At 46.2% G+C, this 16766-nt stretch overlaps 2 protein-coding genes across 7 annotated transcripts in view; one reads left to right on the top strand and one right to left on the bottom strand.

The window, feature by feature from the left end:
• Nucleotides 1-16766, bottom strand: part of LOC119179433 (lysosomal alpha-mannosidase) — a 150937-nt gene that overhangs the window by 63065 nt on the left and 71106 nt on the right. The window lies entirely within an intron of this gene.
• Nucleotides 4790-11682, top strand: LOC119179594 (uncharacterized). Its single transcript, XM_037430711.2, has 4 exons — nt 4790-4894; nt 6581-6634; nt 8013-8136; nt 11225-11682. The coding sequence occupies exons 2-4, from the start codon at nt 6588-6590 to the stop codon at nt 11447-11449; spliced, it is 396 nt and encodes a 131-aa protein (XP_037286608.2). The 5' UTR covers nt 4790-4894; nt 6581-6587; the 3' UTR covers nt 11450-11682.

The raw sequence follows: 16766 nt of genomic DNA, 5'->3' as shown, positions 1-16766 counted from the left end.
CAGCCAATTTAACCACCTACCCTGGGACGAACAACCCTACAGTGCTGACCCTCACTTCGAAGCGACATCTCCTGATATCACGTCAGTCTGTGGCCGAGTGTGCGGACGTCTGCCACACGCTAAGCGCCGCCTCCTTCAAAGTCACTGTCAGCAAAGACCTACCAGAGAAGGTAATACTTCCGGTTAGTGACAGGTCATCTGACAATGAAGGCTCTACTGCACGTGAAACTATAGGAATAAGCAGCTTGAGCATGAGTCCGACAAAGGCAGTGCTGCAAGAGCACGCGTTGCCTCTCAAGCTGCAACCTGAACTCGGCTCTCAGATGACTACCAAGACACCCCGACGCCCCTTGCCACACCGCAAGCAACGCAGGCGTCGACGCTCAGTGCAGCAGGTGACGGTGCAGCGTGGACTATTTCCAGCATTTGTAACACGACTGCGACGGGATGCTCAAACCGACGAGATTAAACCAACGCGGCCACTTTGCAGGAGTCTGTATCTCCTGCTAGCGGCATCTTGTCCAAGTCAACAGCGTTGGCCCCATCGTGGACGACGCCTGCACCGACCATCACGTCACAGCCAGTGTCGTCCTCCGGAATCTCCTTCAACAAACTTCCATGTGAAATATCAGCTTGGCCGAGCCCGGCCACCCCGGAATAGTCAATGCCGCCCACCGGAGACATTGTCGGTAGCCCACGAGGCTCGCAGTCGGGGCCGAGTGTAATGATAATAAATAGTGGGGCTCAGGCAAGGGGCAGGCAGGGGTTAAGGAAGCCGACGAGGAGGAAGCAGAATAAGAACAGCCGGCCTGCAGCAAAGGCGTTGTCTCTTATTTCTCGTCGTTACAATATATATATATATATATATATATATGCGTGTGTGCGCGTGGGTGTGGATGTGTTAGTACCTAACACCTGTCAGAGTTCAGAGACAAGTTAGAAAAGATCGCGGTAGGAGTTCATTTTTCTATCAATATCGTTATTTTCTTAGTTTCCTCATACCGCTTTATGACATGTCTCTGACGCACCTTTGACACAATTTTCACCTGTGTGTATATGCACTTGTAAGTGCGTGTTGAGACGAATAAAGGATGTGGGTTCCTGTTTTACTTGCGCTGCAAACTCTTGAAAATGCGCATCAACCAAGTCGTCCACATTCAATATGTATTCGTGCGCATGTTTATGTGTGCGGGTGCATATATAGTACACGTACACAAGAAGAACCGTAATATTTTCGTCAAAAAAAATGTTTACACCTCGCCAACCCACCCACCCCGTAATGATATTTTCTGTGGTTACACGTGCCAAGACCACAATATGAGAAGGAGGCAGGCCGAAGTTCAGAGCTTCAGAGGCTTCGGTCATGTGGTGTTCTTTAAGGTCCTCTAACATCACAAAATACACGGGCCTCTGCCATTTCGCATTCATCGAAATACGACAGCTGCGGCCAGGATGGAAGCCGCATTTCACGGGTCAGCAATCGAGCACCGTCGTGGAGGGCCCATCCCAGCTTGACTAAATCAATCACAGCGGCTTCACTGATGGCTATAAAATAAGTTTCATTCACTTGTTTAGAGAGTCCTTGTATAGAGCACAATGAAAACTGACAGAAAATGAGGCCAAGGAAAGTATTGCGTACGTCATTAATAGTAACTGTAATGTGAATGCGAAGAAAGAGACCAGAAGATAAGTTGCCACCTTCGAATAACGCGTTTACGCTACAGTTACTAAAAATAGCATCCACTTTTCTTGGCGTCATTGTTTGTCATTACTATTATGTCTAAAAAGAAAACTAGCCCTTACAGTTACACTTTTTTTCTTCACAAGTATATGGCGTGTCGCTGGAGCCGTCCTTTCGGAAGGTCGTCTCGTCTTCTCCAGGAAGTGCAGTGGCCCTCCAAGAAGACGAAGACCACTTGCCGAAACGTCGACTTCAAGAATTTTTTGGTCTCTTACTAGTAAGTCTCTTGAGTAACTAGTAAATCCATCCTGGTTTCTCGCGCTGCCAGCTGTCTCAATTCTGGTTAGCTCAATTGGTAGGGCGACTGCTGCAGGAAGGTGTTGGTGTCGGGTACCATCCGCGGATGAGGACAATTTTTCTACAACTAATAGTTTTGTTTAGGATGACTGCCAGTTGGGCGTGTTGGTAAAGGTTCATGATGAGACAAGTGCTAATAGTTTTGTTTCCTGGGAAGTCAGTATGGAATTTTTTGGTAGCTTCATGGTACAAGAGCGAGGTTGCCAATAATTCGTTGCGTACCTAGACTAAGTTGGACGTTGACGAAGCGCGAAGGTCGAAATCTATCCAAAACCCATCGCTACGGCTTTCCTCATTACATTCATTTATTTCATTTTATTTATTACATACTGCAGGCTCCTAGTTCGAATCAGGGGGGGGGGTGTCATTTTCACTATGATATGAATAATACAAAAAGGTACATAAAATGGTTAGAGATTGATGTGATAACCGACATAGCAATACAAAAGTGGCATAGAAAATTGTTTCCTGTATAAAGGATAATAACAGGATTTATAAACCATTAGAAGAACCTACAAATAAAAAATACTCAAAACTTCAAGCAGAATAATTACAGCATAAAAATGTAAAGGGACAATACAATCAGTTTTCCTATTTAAATTAAAATAACACCACAATAAAAGACGTGAGAACTGGATGGTGAGACAAAGCTGTTTCGATGCAGAAGGAGAAACTAAGTGGAAGGAAAGACACATATTAGGAGTATGCTTGAGTGCGATGCTGAAAAAATTGAACAGTTACAAGCGTCAGTTCTACAGAAACAAGCTTCTAAGGATTTAGCGTGATGATGCCTTGTGCGTCGCGCCAGTAAGTGGACCAAGAAAAGTGCAATAACTTATATCTGTCGGCTCATGCAGAAGATGGCGTGTCTTGTTTACTCAGTGAGGAGAACGAAATCTGAGATGTGCGACGCTCGGGACGACCCACAAGGTCAGTTAAAGTGTGCATACGTGATGAGGTGACCAAGGGCAAGCAGCGGACTGCGTAGAAGTCGTCTTGCCGCGACGATTAAGGCGAAGAGGCGATGTAACGTTGCCCTTAAACGATTTGGTGCAGGGACAAAGCCGAAGGCGCTTGTACAACTACCGCGCAGGCAGCAATTACAAAAGCCCGGGAAAGGGTTCACATGCGCATGCGCTAGCACGGAACATATAAATGTGCACATACGGGGATTTGTTAAGACGTAAATATTTAAAATTTCTGTGCAAGAAATGGTGATACACTCCATTTTAATTAGTAGCATCTCTCTTTAGCACTTGATCACTTTTTTACGCACTTCTTTTTTCTTTGGCGGTAACGTTTGGACTATGTCAATGTTGCACAACACATTGGTATCACTTTGATAGCTCTAGAACCACATTTACGGGTGCTACAAACAGACAATTTTTCATCAGTGCAAAAAAATATTACAGCCCAGTGTGAAGGCGATGCCCACAGACGCCAGTGCACCATCAACAGGTATGCATATCAGAGATGCCCTGTCATAAGGTACAAAATTATCGTGATAATCATGACAATATTATTCATAATCACTTATTGTTCACTTGAAGGCTGTTTGCGGTATTTTATAGGAAGGCGAGGGGTGAATGTCTCGAAAAGGGTTCGTTTAATGTCGAATCAAGCCGCATTCAAAATTAATCACAGTAGAAGAATAATGTGGTACGTCAAACGTACATGAATCAAAACAAACAAATACAGCAATGAAGTATGGTGGGTTTACAGACAGATGTAAGGAAAACTTAGTTGAATTAACATATCTCAAAATTTACTTGTATCTCGTTGACTGTACAATCAAACAAGTACGTTATTCTATGATGGCTGCATAAATACGAGTATGATGAATGAGTAAAGAATATTCACGCTGGCTAATCAGAGTCAAGTATGTTCTTTTTTTCTCCTTCGGATTCGAGAAAGTAGGTGCGCATTAGCGCTTAGACAGCGCGATTAGTCTTACGTGTTGCGAGGTTCCACGCGAATATCTTTGCAAGGAACTCAGTGCCCCGCCATGACGGTCCAGTGGCTAAGGTACTCGGCTGCTGACCCGCAGGTCGCGGGATCGAATCCCAGCTGCGGCGGCTGCATTGCCGATGGAGGCGGAAATGTTGTACGCCCGTGTGCTCAGATTTGGGTGCGCGTTAAAGAACCCCTGGTGGTCGAACTTTCCGGAACCCTCCACTACAGCGTCTCTCATAATCATATGATGGTTTTGGGACGTTAAAACCCCACATATCAATAAAATCAAAGAAATCAGTGATTTGATGGCGCAAAGACGATTCCCACGGTTGAAGCAGCACGATTATCGTAACGAGGTCGTCATATCACTCAGAGCCATGGTTTGCTCAATGTTCGCTTCCGAGCGCTATGCGAGACGCTTCATATCGTCAGCCGTGCTATAAGAAGGCCGCGTCTTTTCAAGGGCGGTGTTGTTGTCTCGACAAGATATGTGTGGCTGCTATATGCACGCGTTTTTGCTTGTTTCTTCATCGTCCATGACCCCCGTTATTCGAAAGACCCCTGCGCTGTCATCTTTGGCGTTTCTCAAGTTTCATGCAATTTGGCGAGCACTCCGAATTTCGCCGTCTTTGTGTCATCTCCATTTAACTCCTTTTTCTTTCTTTTACGTATGCGTTTCGACGTATGATTGCGCACGCATCGCGGTTTTGACACGATGCGGAAGGCGTGACCGCGCTGTTTATTTGGCTTGTTTTACACGTCTTCGACGGCGATTGGCTGTTCTGGCTGCTTCTGGGGAAGCGGCGGTATAAAAAGCGTGCAAATATTTATTTGCGCAATTTAGAGCTCGTCTCAGATTTGCTAAGGGACGCGAAGCTTGTACAACCTGTCGGACGTGCAACCGTAAGTCCTCATCTTCGGATTCATTTCTATAAGAACACATTTGCTTTCGAGTCCGCCGCGGTGCTGTAGCGGCGGTTGACTGCTCACCTGAAGGTCGCTGGTTCGATTCCTGCCGCGGCGGTCACATTTCGTCGGAGGGAATTGTCAGTGCACCTAAAATCAGGTGACCCTCCGCTACGGCGTCCCTCATACAGTGGTTTTGGGGCGTTAATTAAATTTATTCGCTTTCGTGGCAAAATCAATTGCGAAGAAAAAAGTGAGACTCTTTAATTATAGCTTCTATCATAGCTGTCTACAAGTACGAGTCTAGCAATGATTCTGCGGCCGATTTCGCGTACTATTCTTTAGTTATTTGTCTCTTTACTAAATTTTCATCTCATTTCTGGCTTTATTAACACACAGTTTCTGGCATTCTACGTGTATGGTTAAATGGCCAAGTGTAAAAGTTATATTGGACCGAGAATCACGATAGTGGCATGGTTAACGACGGAAATAACCCGTTGGCATTGGCAGTGAATATTAAATTTTTAGTTCCCCTGGGTTTCCAAGCTGCTCCGTTCTCTTGTACGTTCTTCACGGGTGGCTGAAAAACAGTATAAAACGGGGACGGTGCAAAATAACGCCGGAGCTCCGGTATCCAGCACTCCGGGTCCCTGGCACTAAAACTATTCCACCCTGGGTACGAAAGAACGCGACAGCTCGGGCGCACAAGTCGCCCTGGAGCCTCAGCACTAAATCTTTTTATCTTAGTTGAAGTTGCGGACAGCCTGCTTGCACAAGTCGCCCAAATATAACTCTCCATTAAAGAACTTTCGTGCCGGGGGATACCAAGCCGCTCGGGTACAAACACTGTTGCATTACTTTATTACCCCAGCCGCATTCATGAAGGATACAAAGGAACGCCGGAGGACCACAGCACTAAACGCTCTGTTAAAGCACCGCGCCAAAGCAGATACGCGCAGTCGCAGGTGTGCCGGCAATGCCCTGCAAGAGACCTCGGTCTTACCATACGACCTCGATCTATCTCTTGTTCACTCACACTTTACAGCCTTTTTTTTTCTCGTGTATTAATATATATGAAAAACGTGGAACGTAGGCTGCGCAGTAGCCGGTTATATCATCATCATCATCATCATCATCATCATCATCATCATATCAAGACTGTAGGAACACACAAAGGCAAAAAAAAGTAGAAGGAATGAGATAACTGGTAAAGATAAGGAGGAGCACTATGTATCGTATAATAAATTGGTGGGGTCCAATACGTACAAGGCGGTCACGCGCATTACTGCTGATAGAGTCCGCAGATAGCTCTTCATGCACTTATGAAAGCATGACAATGCGATAATTTTAGTAACAACACAATATGTAGAGAAGCATCAATTTAAAAACCAAACAGCTCTCTAAACTCGCCTACGTTAAACTTCACTTAGAGGGCTCTCTGCGTGTCTGTGGTGCGGCCGTGGTCTAAGCATTTCGCTTTTTTTTTTTTGTCGCTTTGCCTGAGTTTTTTACGAAGCATATTAACGCCTTTCTAAGCTATGGGTATTTCTCGTTCACTTCCTATTACATTAAAGTCAAAGAGAGAGATAGAGCTACATTAGATAGAGAGAAATAGTGACAGACCATAGATGTCAAAGGTGGCGTCCAGCAACCAAAGTGATGGGACAATTCACCTATTTGCAGGAGCAACATGAAGATTGTTCTGGCGTTTCTCCTTATCGCGCTTGCGGCTGTGTGGTAAGTGCTGCATAGGACATTTTCGAACAGTAGGGTAGTAGTTCGGTCTAGTCAATGTAGCATTATTAACGAGCGTAAAGCGCCAAAAATCAAGACGTGGGCAAGCGACTCGCGCTTACTTGGAAATAACGTTTATTGTGTGGGAAAACAAGAGAAAAAGCTTAATTGCACTCTTGATCAGCTCGCACTTAATGTTTCAAGTATAGCCAGGAAACCAGACATTTGCTGCCTGGTTTACGAAGCGCAGCCTGCATTTAATCGGTACATAAGTAAGAGTGTATAAAACCAGTCAATGCGCGACAGGAGAAAGTGCACGTCCCCCGTGGCCATCGGCCGAAATATCCTGAAACGCGGCAACAGCAAAGGCTTGACTGATGATGTCCGGCTGGACGTTGGGGTCTGGGTTGCGGAGTAGGGAATCCCATAATTCTAGAGTGTGCGACCTAAGGCCCACTGAATCGGACACGTACACAACGTGTGAACCAAATTTGCTGCCTGGTCACAAAATTTGCGCTGGTACCTTCCTACCCCTGAGCGCCACTTGCTCTATAGTAACAAGGTTTGGAAAAAACCCCGTCCTTAGTCTTCGCAACGTAACCTCCAAGCTTCTTAATGAGTGAAAAGTAAAAACAAATATATACATACATGCAGAGAACTGCAGCGTCGAGGGCCAATACCAATGTTTTCAATGACTAGCAGTGACATAACTTATCAGACACCTCCCCCCCCCCCACACAGGCAAAAAAAAAGAAAGAAAGTAACATAGATTAATAGAACAAGACTAAGCAAGATTAGCTGCAATGGGTGAAATCGTGGTGAACACCGCATGCGCGGACCGGCGCCTTTCCAAAAACATTTATTCTTCTGCTCAGGGGAACACAGACGACGTCTTCACGCAAGATCCTTCCTACCGTTGTATCGGTGCAGTTCCTGTGTTTTGATGCTTTGCTTTCGGTAATTCGTTTTGGGGGGGGGGGGGGGGGGTTCTCTCATAAGTCATGTCACTGTTACTGAATGCACGAGTTAGTTGAACTTGGTCTTCGGCACCACTGTGCACACGCACGCATATATATATATATATATATATATATATATATATATACGGCCGAAACGTAGAGTAAACAATTATCAAATTTTCGTAAGTGTGCTCCTATATTCTTAATTATATATATATATATATATATATATATATATATATATATATATATATATTGCCGGACCCCGGCCAAAATGCTATAACTAACACAAGTTTTCGGACGTTTTTTCGCCCATCGCATTGGTGGGCGTTCTCTGTCTTTCCACCGAGAAGGCAGCGTGACTTGATTGATGCAATCATCCTGCGTAACAGAGTGTTCTACATTTCTTCGATTGCGCGCAGCGTGTCTGCCACCTCAGAACCAAACTGCGAGGGCGTGACGTGTGACCCCGAGACCTGCCCCAAGCACGAATGCCAGTGCGGGAGTCACAAGGACGCCTGTGGCTGCTGCGACTTCTGCAACAAGGTAATTACAACTTTAACTCCAGTGCTATTTGCATTAAAAGTAGCCTGGGACGGTAACCTCTTGAGCAGCGCAGACAATTCTTGCGATTAAAATTTGTCCACTCCATCTTTTGTGATGAAGTCCGCATTAACAACAGCTTATACATGTTGAGTGCCGCATATATTGATAGTTACTTGAAAAAAAAAATACCACGAGGAAGCTGCCGCACTGGTGTCTTTTCTAATTCTTTCTTTCCTTTTCCTATTCGCGAATGGAATAAGTTAGATATGGGGGTTGTACAATTATGTCCACTTGGGCGATGCAGGTCGCACTAATAAACAATAAAGAAGAAAGCCATGCCCCGTCAGAGTACTTTCAGTCTTATTGGTTCAGGAAACCTTCTCTACTCGCGAGAAAAAATAAACCTTTTTTTGTTCTCGAATAAAAAGTAGCTCTTTCACGAAATCAGAAACGAGACACTCGCTGTGGGATGACGCTCGGCCAGTGAGCGCGAAAGGAAATGCGTGTGGAGACATCACTTTGCCCCACCAGACGAGTGGCGTAATGTTTTTTTTTTTTTGTTGGTATGTCGTACGTAGTTCTTAATGGCTAAAAACAGTGAGCCAGAGGCTGAGCATACCAAGTTTGAGGAAATTTTGTTGAGCCAAATTGGCCAAACCAAAGTAAAGACGCATTTAAATATTTGACGTCATCATAAGATAAGTTAGCAGGAAACTTAAAGCGAAGCGTTTCACAGGTTTGTTCTTATATTATTAAACCTACGATGAAAAAATTGCCAAAACCAAAGTTCCCAGAATAATATCGAAGAAACTGATTATATTTATTTCTTCAATTTATTGTTTTTTTCTGGTATTGGCGCACGCCTTGTTACAAATTGAAGTTGGGGGTCTGACGTGTTTCCCTGAGGCATGCTCTTGGCCTGCAACATAGTTCTTAGAGCGGTTTGTTTTTGTTGTTTTCGACATGTCCATTTAAAATTATACTACTATTTATATTCATCCAGCTATTCAAATACCTTGTTTAGCACCAGCGCATCAAGAAGAAATGGGGGGCAAGCCAGAGTGATATTGCAAAGCGAAAGCCTTGAAGGGCCCCTAAACAACCTCCTTAAATGCGAAGAACAAGCTGGTTATTTTCTCCCGGCCTTTCCCGCATCATGAAGCCGCAGCTTGCTCTCGTTGTGTCAGGATGAAATACGCTTTCGAGAGGTGGATATGATGAGAATTATCGTTCACCCTGTTTTGCCGTGCATGGCCCTTATACCTCGTCTCGCGTGACTATCGATCAACTGAATGCATTTCATTTTCGGCGACTGCGGAGATAACCGCGCGTAGTCCTGATTTAATGAGTTGACGGCTTCAGGAGTTGACCTTCCTCGAGTTTTACGATGAAATAAATGGCGAGAAACATTTGATAGCTTCTCCTTCGAAGTGGGTGTGCTTTAGGGGCCCTTTAATTTCTGCATTGGACGCTGGCCGCGGCGTGCAGCAGAAAAGCTCACGTGACCCCAACGAAAATTAGATGAATAAAAAAAAAACTCTGGTTCGACTATAATAACGTCGTGATATCGAGCAAGAAGCCGCTTTAGTGACAATTTGAATACCAAAAACGTCGAGCGGCGCCAGGCAATTTCCCAGTGTGGAACCAGAAAACGTTTTAACGCTGCCGACCCATTACAAAAGGAAGCGTGGCGATTTATCATCAGCCACAACACCAAAAAAGGTCTTCACGTGACACGTCTTCTGCATACAGTTTCCTGAATTCAACGAGAAGGCACTTTGGCGCTGCGGTCATTCAGCCGCCATGGCAATGATGGGTACACGGACTTGCCTATTCTTCAAACTTGCGGCTTCAAAATTACCTGTGGCTTTCTTAATTATGTTGCTTTGGTTTTGTTTCGGGTAAAAGAAAGAACCGTTGAGAAAGTCATGACTTGATTAGGATACGTAAGCCTGGAATGCAACATTTGCTTACTGTCGCATCGTGTGTCTCCCAGCCACGCGAAGCCAAGTGGAGCCGAAAGAACGAAGATGAGAACATTTGTGCAGAAACTGTCAGCAATTCCCATCTGGCTGAAGCGCCATGCGTTGCAGTTCGCATAGCGCCAGATCTCCGCTTAGTGTACTTATAGGAAACTGTATACGTCTTAAAGTCTCATGACCTACCGCGCGCCCCTCTCGAGAAAAAACAAGATTTATGGGAGTGTTCAGTGAAGGGCAAGAAAACAATTATAATAATGGTTCAACTAAGGGGCCGTGCTTGTAATTTTAACGGTACGTTCAATATAGTTTCATAGGAGTAAGCTTCCTGCTAAAATAATGACGGAAATTGTCGCTCGATAATGTTGCACACGCCCCACTTTCGCATCGACACCGCTTTTTTTGTATTAAATAAAAGTAGATTTGTAGTTGTTGCCATTTTCTGACAAGCTGCTCATTTCCAATGGTCGTTGGGAACAAAGTAAAGCTTAAGAAAAAATACTGTCTCGCCTTATATTATTTCGAAAGTTGAAGTTTTACCGCAACGCACTGATGTTTGTTCCACACTAACACAACGCATACACTCGACACAATGAAGTAAGCGGTGGTAGCACATCGGGCCTGTCTTCAAAGAAGCCTTGAAGCCCTCTCATTTCTTTGTGGTTGACCTTTGATGCTCACGGGCGTTGCAGTTTGTGCAGTGCGAAAGTAAACGGAGCTCAATTCTAACTCCGGTCTATGCGTGTCGTGGTCTAGCTAGAGTTTTCTTTTCAGGCGCTGTGGAGAGCTGAACGGGGTTTAACCACATACACACGCACATTCGAAAAGCTTGGAAAGAGGTTGAACATAGAGTCGTCGTCTTCACCACCAAAGTTTACGCCGTTGATGTGTGTTGGGCTTATGACAGTCGAGCAGTAGAAAGAGAGAGAAAATAAAATGAGGGAAAGGCAGGGAGGTAGGTGACAAACGTCCTCGTTGTACTTGCAACATGAATATGCAGCATATGGCGCACGCTGTACATGGAATGCTTTGTGTGAACACTTCCGAGACTGTGCATGCAGGCAAACGGCGCGTCGCTGACAGTCTGCCGCTTCTTTCTTTTCGCGCAGTGTCTCGAGGAGGAATGTCATCCCGAACACAACGACCGTTGCGCCGAAGGCCTGCACTGCGTCATTGGTGAGGATGCGACAGCCGGACACTGCAAGCCCGGTGGCGCTTCTACCGCGACACCGGAAGTCAATGTACCGGATTCGGAGGCACCCGTCGACGAGCACCACGCGCACCACGAAGGAGGGGAACACGCCAAGACCGGTGAAGAGGCGCACCACGAGTGATGGCCACCCAAAACTTCGACGCAGAGCTCTAAGCACCCCAGAAACGCTTGAGTTGACTGTACATATGCTGCTATTCCTATCCTTTTAATCCTTCCTCACCCCCATCTCTTGTGAGCTACTGTTGAGGTGTTGCTCCCTGAAGCAGGCAGTTACGGACTCACTTTTCTCTTCCTTTCTCTCTTAGAACCACTTAGTAGTCACGTGAAATAAATGACGCTGTCATTGAAAAAATATATATATATATATATATATATCGCATGTGATACCCTATGAATTCACCGAAGACAACCGACACAAAAGCGTAAGCCATCTCACTTTCTCTCCGTGGGCTTTTTCCGAGTAAATAGTCTGCGCATGGTCCTCGCCAACGTTGCCGAAGCGACCATGCAAATTGTGGATGGATTGATGTGGCTGTACCCTATAGATCGGGCGGCGGCTAACGCCACCTAGCCGTAAGACTCGGAGAACAAAAATATTTTTTTTGTGTCTATTAAATAGTGAAGTTAAGGACTGACACTTTGTAGTGCAGGTTTTAATTTTCAATCATGCCTTGATTGCAGCCACCAATCAGATAACCTCCTTCTAGTTATTTTCACCCGCTTAAAGTCTATTTCAGCCTCCCTCTTCCTAAACCCCAGTGCTTTGAAGAACTCTGCACCATCATCCTGAACTATAGGGTGAAGCCCTTTACAGAACATTATCAAGTGTTCGACAGTTTGCTCCACCTCTGCACAAGCACTGCATACCGTGTCTACCCCTTCGTATTTGGCCAGATAAGTCTTGGTTCGCAATACTCCCGTCCTGGCCTCCAACAGCAGAGAACTATCCCGAGAATTATGATAGATAGTTTCCTTGGCAATTTCTTGTTTAAAAGTTCGATAGATCTCTAGTGCGGACTTCTTAATCATGCCAATTATCCACATGTCAGTCTCCGTTTCCTTCAGCTTCTTAACTGATAGTTCTTTTTGGTTTGGCTCCCTGCTCTTTTCTAAGTATTTACCCGTCAATTTTCTGGTTCGCTTCCTCCATTTTGTATCGACATTCTTCATGTACAAGTAGCTGAAAATCTTCCTAGCCCAACGCTCCTCTCCAATTTCTCTCAATCGCTCCTGAAATTTTATCTTGCTGCTAGTTTCCTTGCCCTCGAATCACGTCTAGCTCATATCGATCACCTTGCACTCCCTGATTTGGTGTATTCCAGTGAGCTCCTAAAGCAAGCCTACCCATTTCACGTTGCTTAATTTCAAATCTTGTTTGAACGTCTGATCTCATGCACAATACCGCATTGCCGAAGGCCATACCAGGAACCATGACCCCTTTTCAAATTCCTCTCACAACATCATACCTATTGTAATTGAACAGTGTCTTTCATCACCGCTGCATTCCTCTTACCTTTAGTCGTTACGTATATTTCGTCTTCCCTTAGGTACTCGGTCCTATTGCTTATCCATACACTCAGATATTTGTATTTATCTGTTATCTCTGGCGTGACCTCCTGTGTCCTAAGCTCACTATATTTATCATCATTAAAAATCATGACTGTTCATTTTTTCCTTACTAAATCTCTAATATAACCAATCTCCTTCATTACCGCAGATGTCCATCAATCTCTGCAAATCTTTCTTGTTGTCACTTGGTAGTCCTGGCCTTGGATCTTAAAGGGGCATTCGACAATGTGAAGCATGAGGTAATCCTTGACCACCTCTGTCAGACCAACTGCGGTTATAAAACATTCAATTATGTTAGACAGTTTCTTACAGACCGTAGAGCCTACATACGCATACAAGATGAGGGACATGGGCCTTACGTCATCGGCTCGAGGGGAACTCCTTAAGGCGCGGTCCTCTCTCCCCTCCAATTTAATATAGCCATGCTTCATCTTCCCCCCCAAATTGGCTTCTCTACCAGGGATACATCACGCTCTTTACGCGGATGATATCACGATCTGGGCCACGCAAGGTAACCTGGGTCACATGAAGTCATGCCTGCAAGCAGCAGCGACTGTAGTCGACGACTACGCAACCTACTGCGGACTCCAGTGTGCCCCGGCTAAGTCAGAATTTGTGCACGTACGTCCCTCCCCTCAGGACACAACTCAGCTCCATATCAGTCTTCCCTCGGGACCGATCCGTGAGGCCAAGGAGATCCGCGTCCTTGGCCTTTTCATACACCACCAACGCAAGGCCGACACCACAGTAGCCAAACTTCGCACGGTGGGAGACCAGGTGGGCCGTATGGTCCGCCGGGTCTCCAACAAGCGGGGCGAATTACGAAGCAGGGATGCAATGCGGCTTGCCCATGCTTTCGTAACGAGTAGAATACTCTACTCGACTCCCTACTTGCACCTACGCAAACACGAGGATGATCAACTCGAGGTCATCCACCGTAAAGTTATCAAGCGGGCTCTCGAGCTCCCTATCACCCCGTCCAACCAGAGACTTCTGGCCTTAGGCGTGGTGAATACCTACCGGGAACTTCGAGAAGCCCACCTCGTTAACCAATACACGCGCCTTGCACAGACCCATTCCGGTCGCCGCCTCTTGGGCCGAATACGCATCAAACACGATTACTATATTGAGGAAAGGGTGATAGTGCCAGAACCTTGGAGACGCGCCCTCCGGGTCCGACCTCTTCCCCGCAACATGCTTAAAGAAAACCCCAGTGGTCGCCGCCAGGCGCGCGTGGAAGCGTTGCAGCGACACTTTTGTCAAGATGAACACGTGTGCTACGTGGACATTGCCAGCCCGCACCATGGGCCGTGGTATACGGCCGCAGTCATACACAACACAAACACCGTAAACGGGCTCACTTTCAAAGCCTACAGCGCAAAACACGCGGAGGAGATTGCCATCGCTCTGGCTCTCACATATCCCTCTTCTAAACATATCACCGACTCACGAGGGGCCTGTCGGAACTATCAGCTAGGGTGGGTTTCGCCGCTTGCTCAGCGCATACTGGAACCTAGCTGCTGATACGTTAATCCAACTCCGCGAAATCTGGTATGGGCACCCGGTAGCCAAGGACTCAGGGGTAACGAACAGGCCGATCAGGCCGCCCGCGCACTCTCTTCCCGGGCTATCTCCCTGTTTTTGGAAGCCTACTCGCAATCAGACAATTGGGCCGATACCTTCCACATCGTCCGGGCGTGCCAGTCTAATCCATCTATCCTTCCCCAACCCCAATCACACGAGAGAGGACAGGGAGGCGGCCCTGCTCGGCTGTGAAGACCTGAGGGCCCAAAAGGCCCATGTTAAACGGGATCGGGCGGCATTGATTGCCAATGGAGCTCTGGAATAGGGGTTCCACCTAGCGCTGCGAGAGTAGGAGGCCAATAAGGCCCCAATAAGGCCCCAAATAACCTCTCGTAACTATTTAATGGTTATTAAATGTTTCACCACTACCACCACCACTGGCACTATATCATCTGCGTATATCAATGCAGATGAATCGCGTGCGGACCAAGCGACATCTGGTGTCACAAACGTGAAAATGTTTCCTCCACAGAACGGGTGGGTGCGACTACATCTGTGCGCTCACTTAGCGCGCGCAGGTGCTGTCTAGCCCAGCCGTGTCTACAGAAATCACAATGCACAACTCCGAGATTGCCCACTTTGGCGCGGTGGGCAATATCACAGACCAAGGGACACCAGTTTAGATTTCGGCAATATCCACTGGAGTGTTATGACCCGGAAAAGGCTGATTGTGTAGGCCCCGCTAACCATTCAGCAGCGACATCAAACTCACCTTAGCTGGCGGCCGCATTCACGAAATTTAGCCCTTCGATATCTGGAAAGGTGAAGAAAGTTGGAACTTGGAGAGGGGTGGAGGAGAAGAGCTGTTAACAAAATATCCTCTAACGCTGCCATGATAAAGAGCACGTTATCCGTACGTCAAATATAGCTCATTTCTTAAAGGTATTCGGCGTCAGGGTTCAAGGCAAATGTCTGCAATGATCTCAATAATCACTCAAACCTGGACGCCACTTCTAAAAGAGGGAGATTTCGTTCTACGCTTCACCAGGTGATGACCACCTAGGATTCCTCACGGGGGAGCAGTGTGCCGTCTACCTGAACTAATCGTTATTAATTGCAATAGACGAGTAAGTGGCTTACCGTTTGGGAAAGCATCTATTTCCTTATGAAGCAGCGGGCTGCGCGTTTGACACTCCAGAGTTTCCCAATAACGCGCGAGAGGGAAATCTGGCGCTAGTGCGGTTGAACAGCGCTTCAGAAAGCGTGTGAATGATACGTGGATTTGCATCAGCTTCATTTGGAGCCAGCAGCCGCTTTGTCGTAAGACAAATTCAGCAAACGTTTTATCCACCTTCTCATCTCGCCCTTTTACTCTCTCACTCCCCTCTCCCCACGAGTAGAGTAGCCAACTGAACTTGCCTCCCTACACTTCTTACATTCTTCCTCTCTCAGCAAACGTTGAGAACTTCTCCACCTTTAGGCTCACCAAATCGATTTGGCTACCTAAATTCACAGCAATCTATTCTGAGCAAATGACATCATGTTGGAAGTTATTCCGAAATATTTTCCACTAAATTCAATGAACACACCTAGTTGCTTCATTAACTCGCTCCCTGGCTCTCTCATCCGCTATGACGGCTGCTTATTTCACCCTTATGTTAATTATGAACGTTGAAAACACTGCTAGTTTCGGATAAATACCAGCATCGTTGGTCGTCATCGAAAAATCAGCAATATCCACGAGATCAAGAAAGGTGCAAATAAAATAAATAACGAAGATATTCCGCTCGAGTGAGAGTCGAACCCAGGCTATAGTGTTCTACCCCAAAGCCCGGCCTTGCTTGAGGCTTGGGGATAAAATGCTATGAATGTCATGCAGTGGAAGGAGTCTCCTTAGTGGGAGCAATGTCAAGTGGTAGAAGCACAGAATCACGCCATGTGTCAAAATGCGTGAATTATGCAACGAGCGGTTGTTCCAAGGTCGCACCTATAAGAAAGCGCTTAATCATCATCAGCAGCAAAAGCATTAACGAAGGGAGCAGCTGCGTCGCGCGACGGAAGCACAGTGGGTGTATTCGCCGATTCACAAGAGGAAGAATTGTGGCCCAGTGGTGCAACTGTGCTTGAAGTCTAGGATATGTAGTTCGAAATTACCGATGTTACGCTTTTTAAAGGTTTAATTGGGCCAAGAAGACAGGCACCTAATGAAAAGACGACGACATGTACAGCGCAAACTTCCAACAAAAGTTATTTCCCGAGTTTTATGCAGGCGCCACCAAGCGTGTGCGACTCATTTCCGATGGAGGCGGAAATGTTGTAGGCCCGTGTGCTCAGATTTGGGTGCA

The sequence above is a fragment of the Rhipicephalus microplus genome, chromosome 7, assembly GCF_043290135.1.
Source record: "Rhipicephalus microplus isolate Deutch F79 chromosome 7, USDA_Rmic, whole genome shotgun sequence".
In the NCBI taxonomy this organism is placed as follows: Eukaryota; Metazoa; Arthropoda; class Arachnida; order Ixodida; family Ixodidae; genus Rhipicephalus; species Rhipicephalus microplus.
Note: the sequence above shows the minus strand (reverse complement) of the source record. Positions and strands in the feature narration are given on the sequence as shown.

Bases quoted from the DNA above. Each gene is read 5' to 3' on its own strand.
- LOC119179594 (XM_037430711.2), top strand. From the start codon at position 6,588: ATGAAGATTGTTCTGGCGTTTCTCCTTATCGCGCTTGCGGCTGTGTG. The intron at 6,635-8,012 runs GTAAGTGCTGCA...GATTGCGCGCAG, and splicing joins ATCGCGCTTGCGGCTGTGTG to CGTGTCTGCCACCTCAGAAC. The intron at 8,137-11,224 runs GTAATTACAACT...CTTTTCGCGCAG, and splicing joins GCTGCGACTTCTGCAACAAG to TGTCTCGAGGAGGAATGTCA.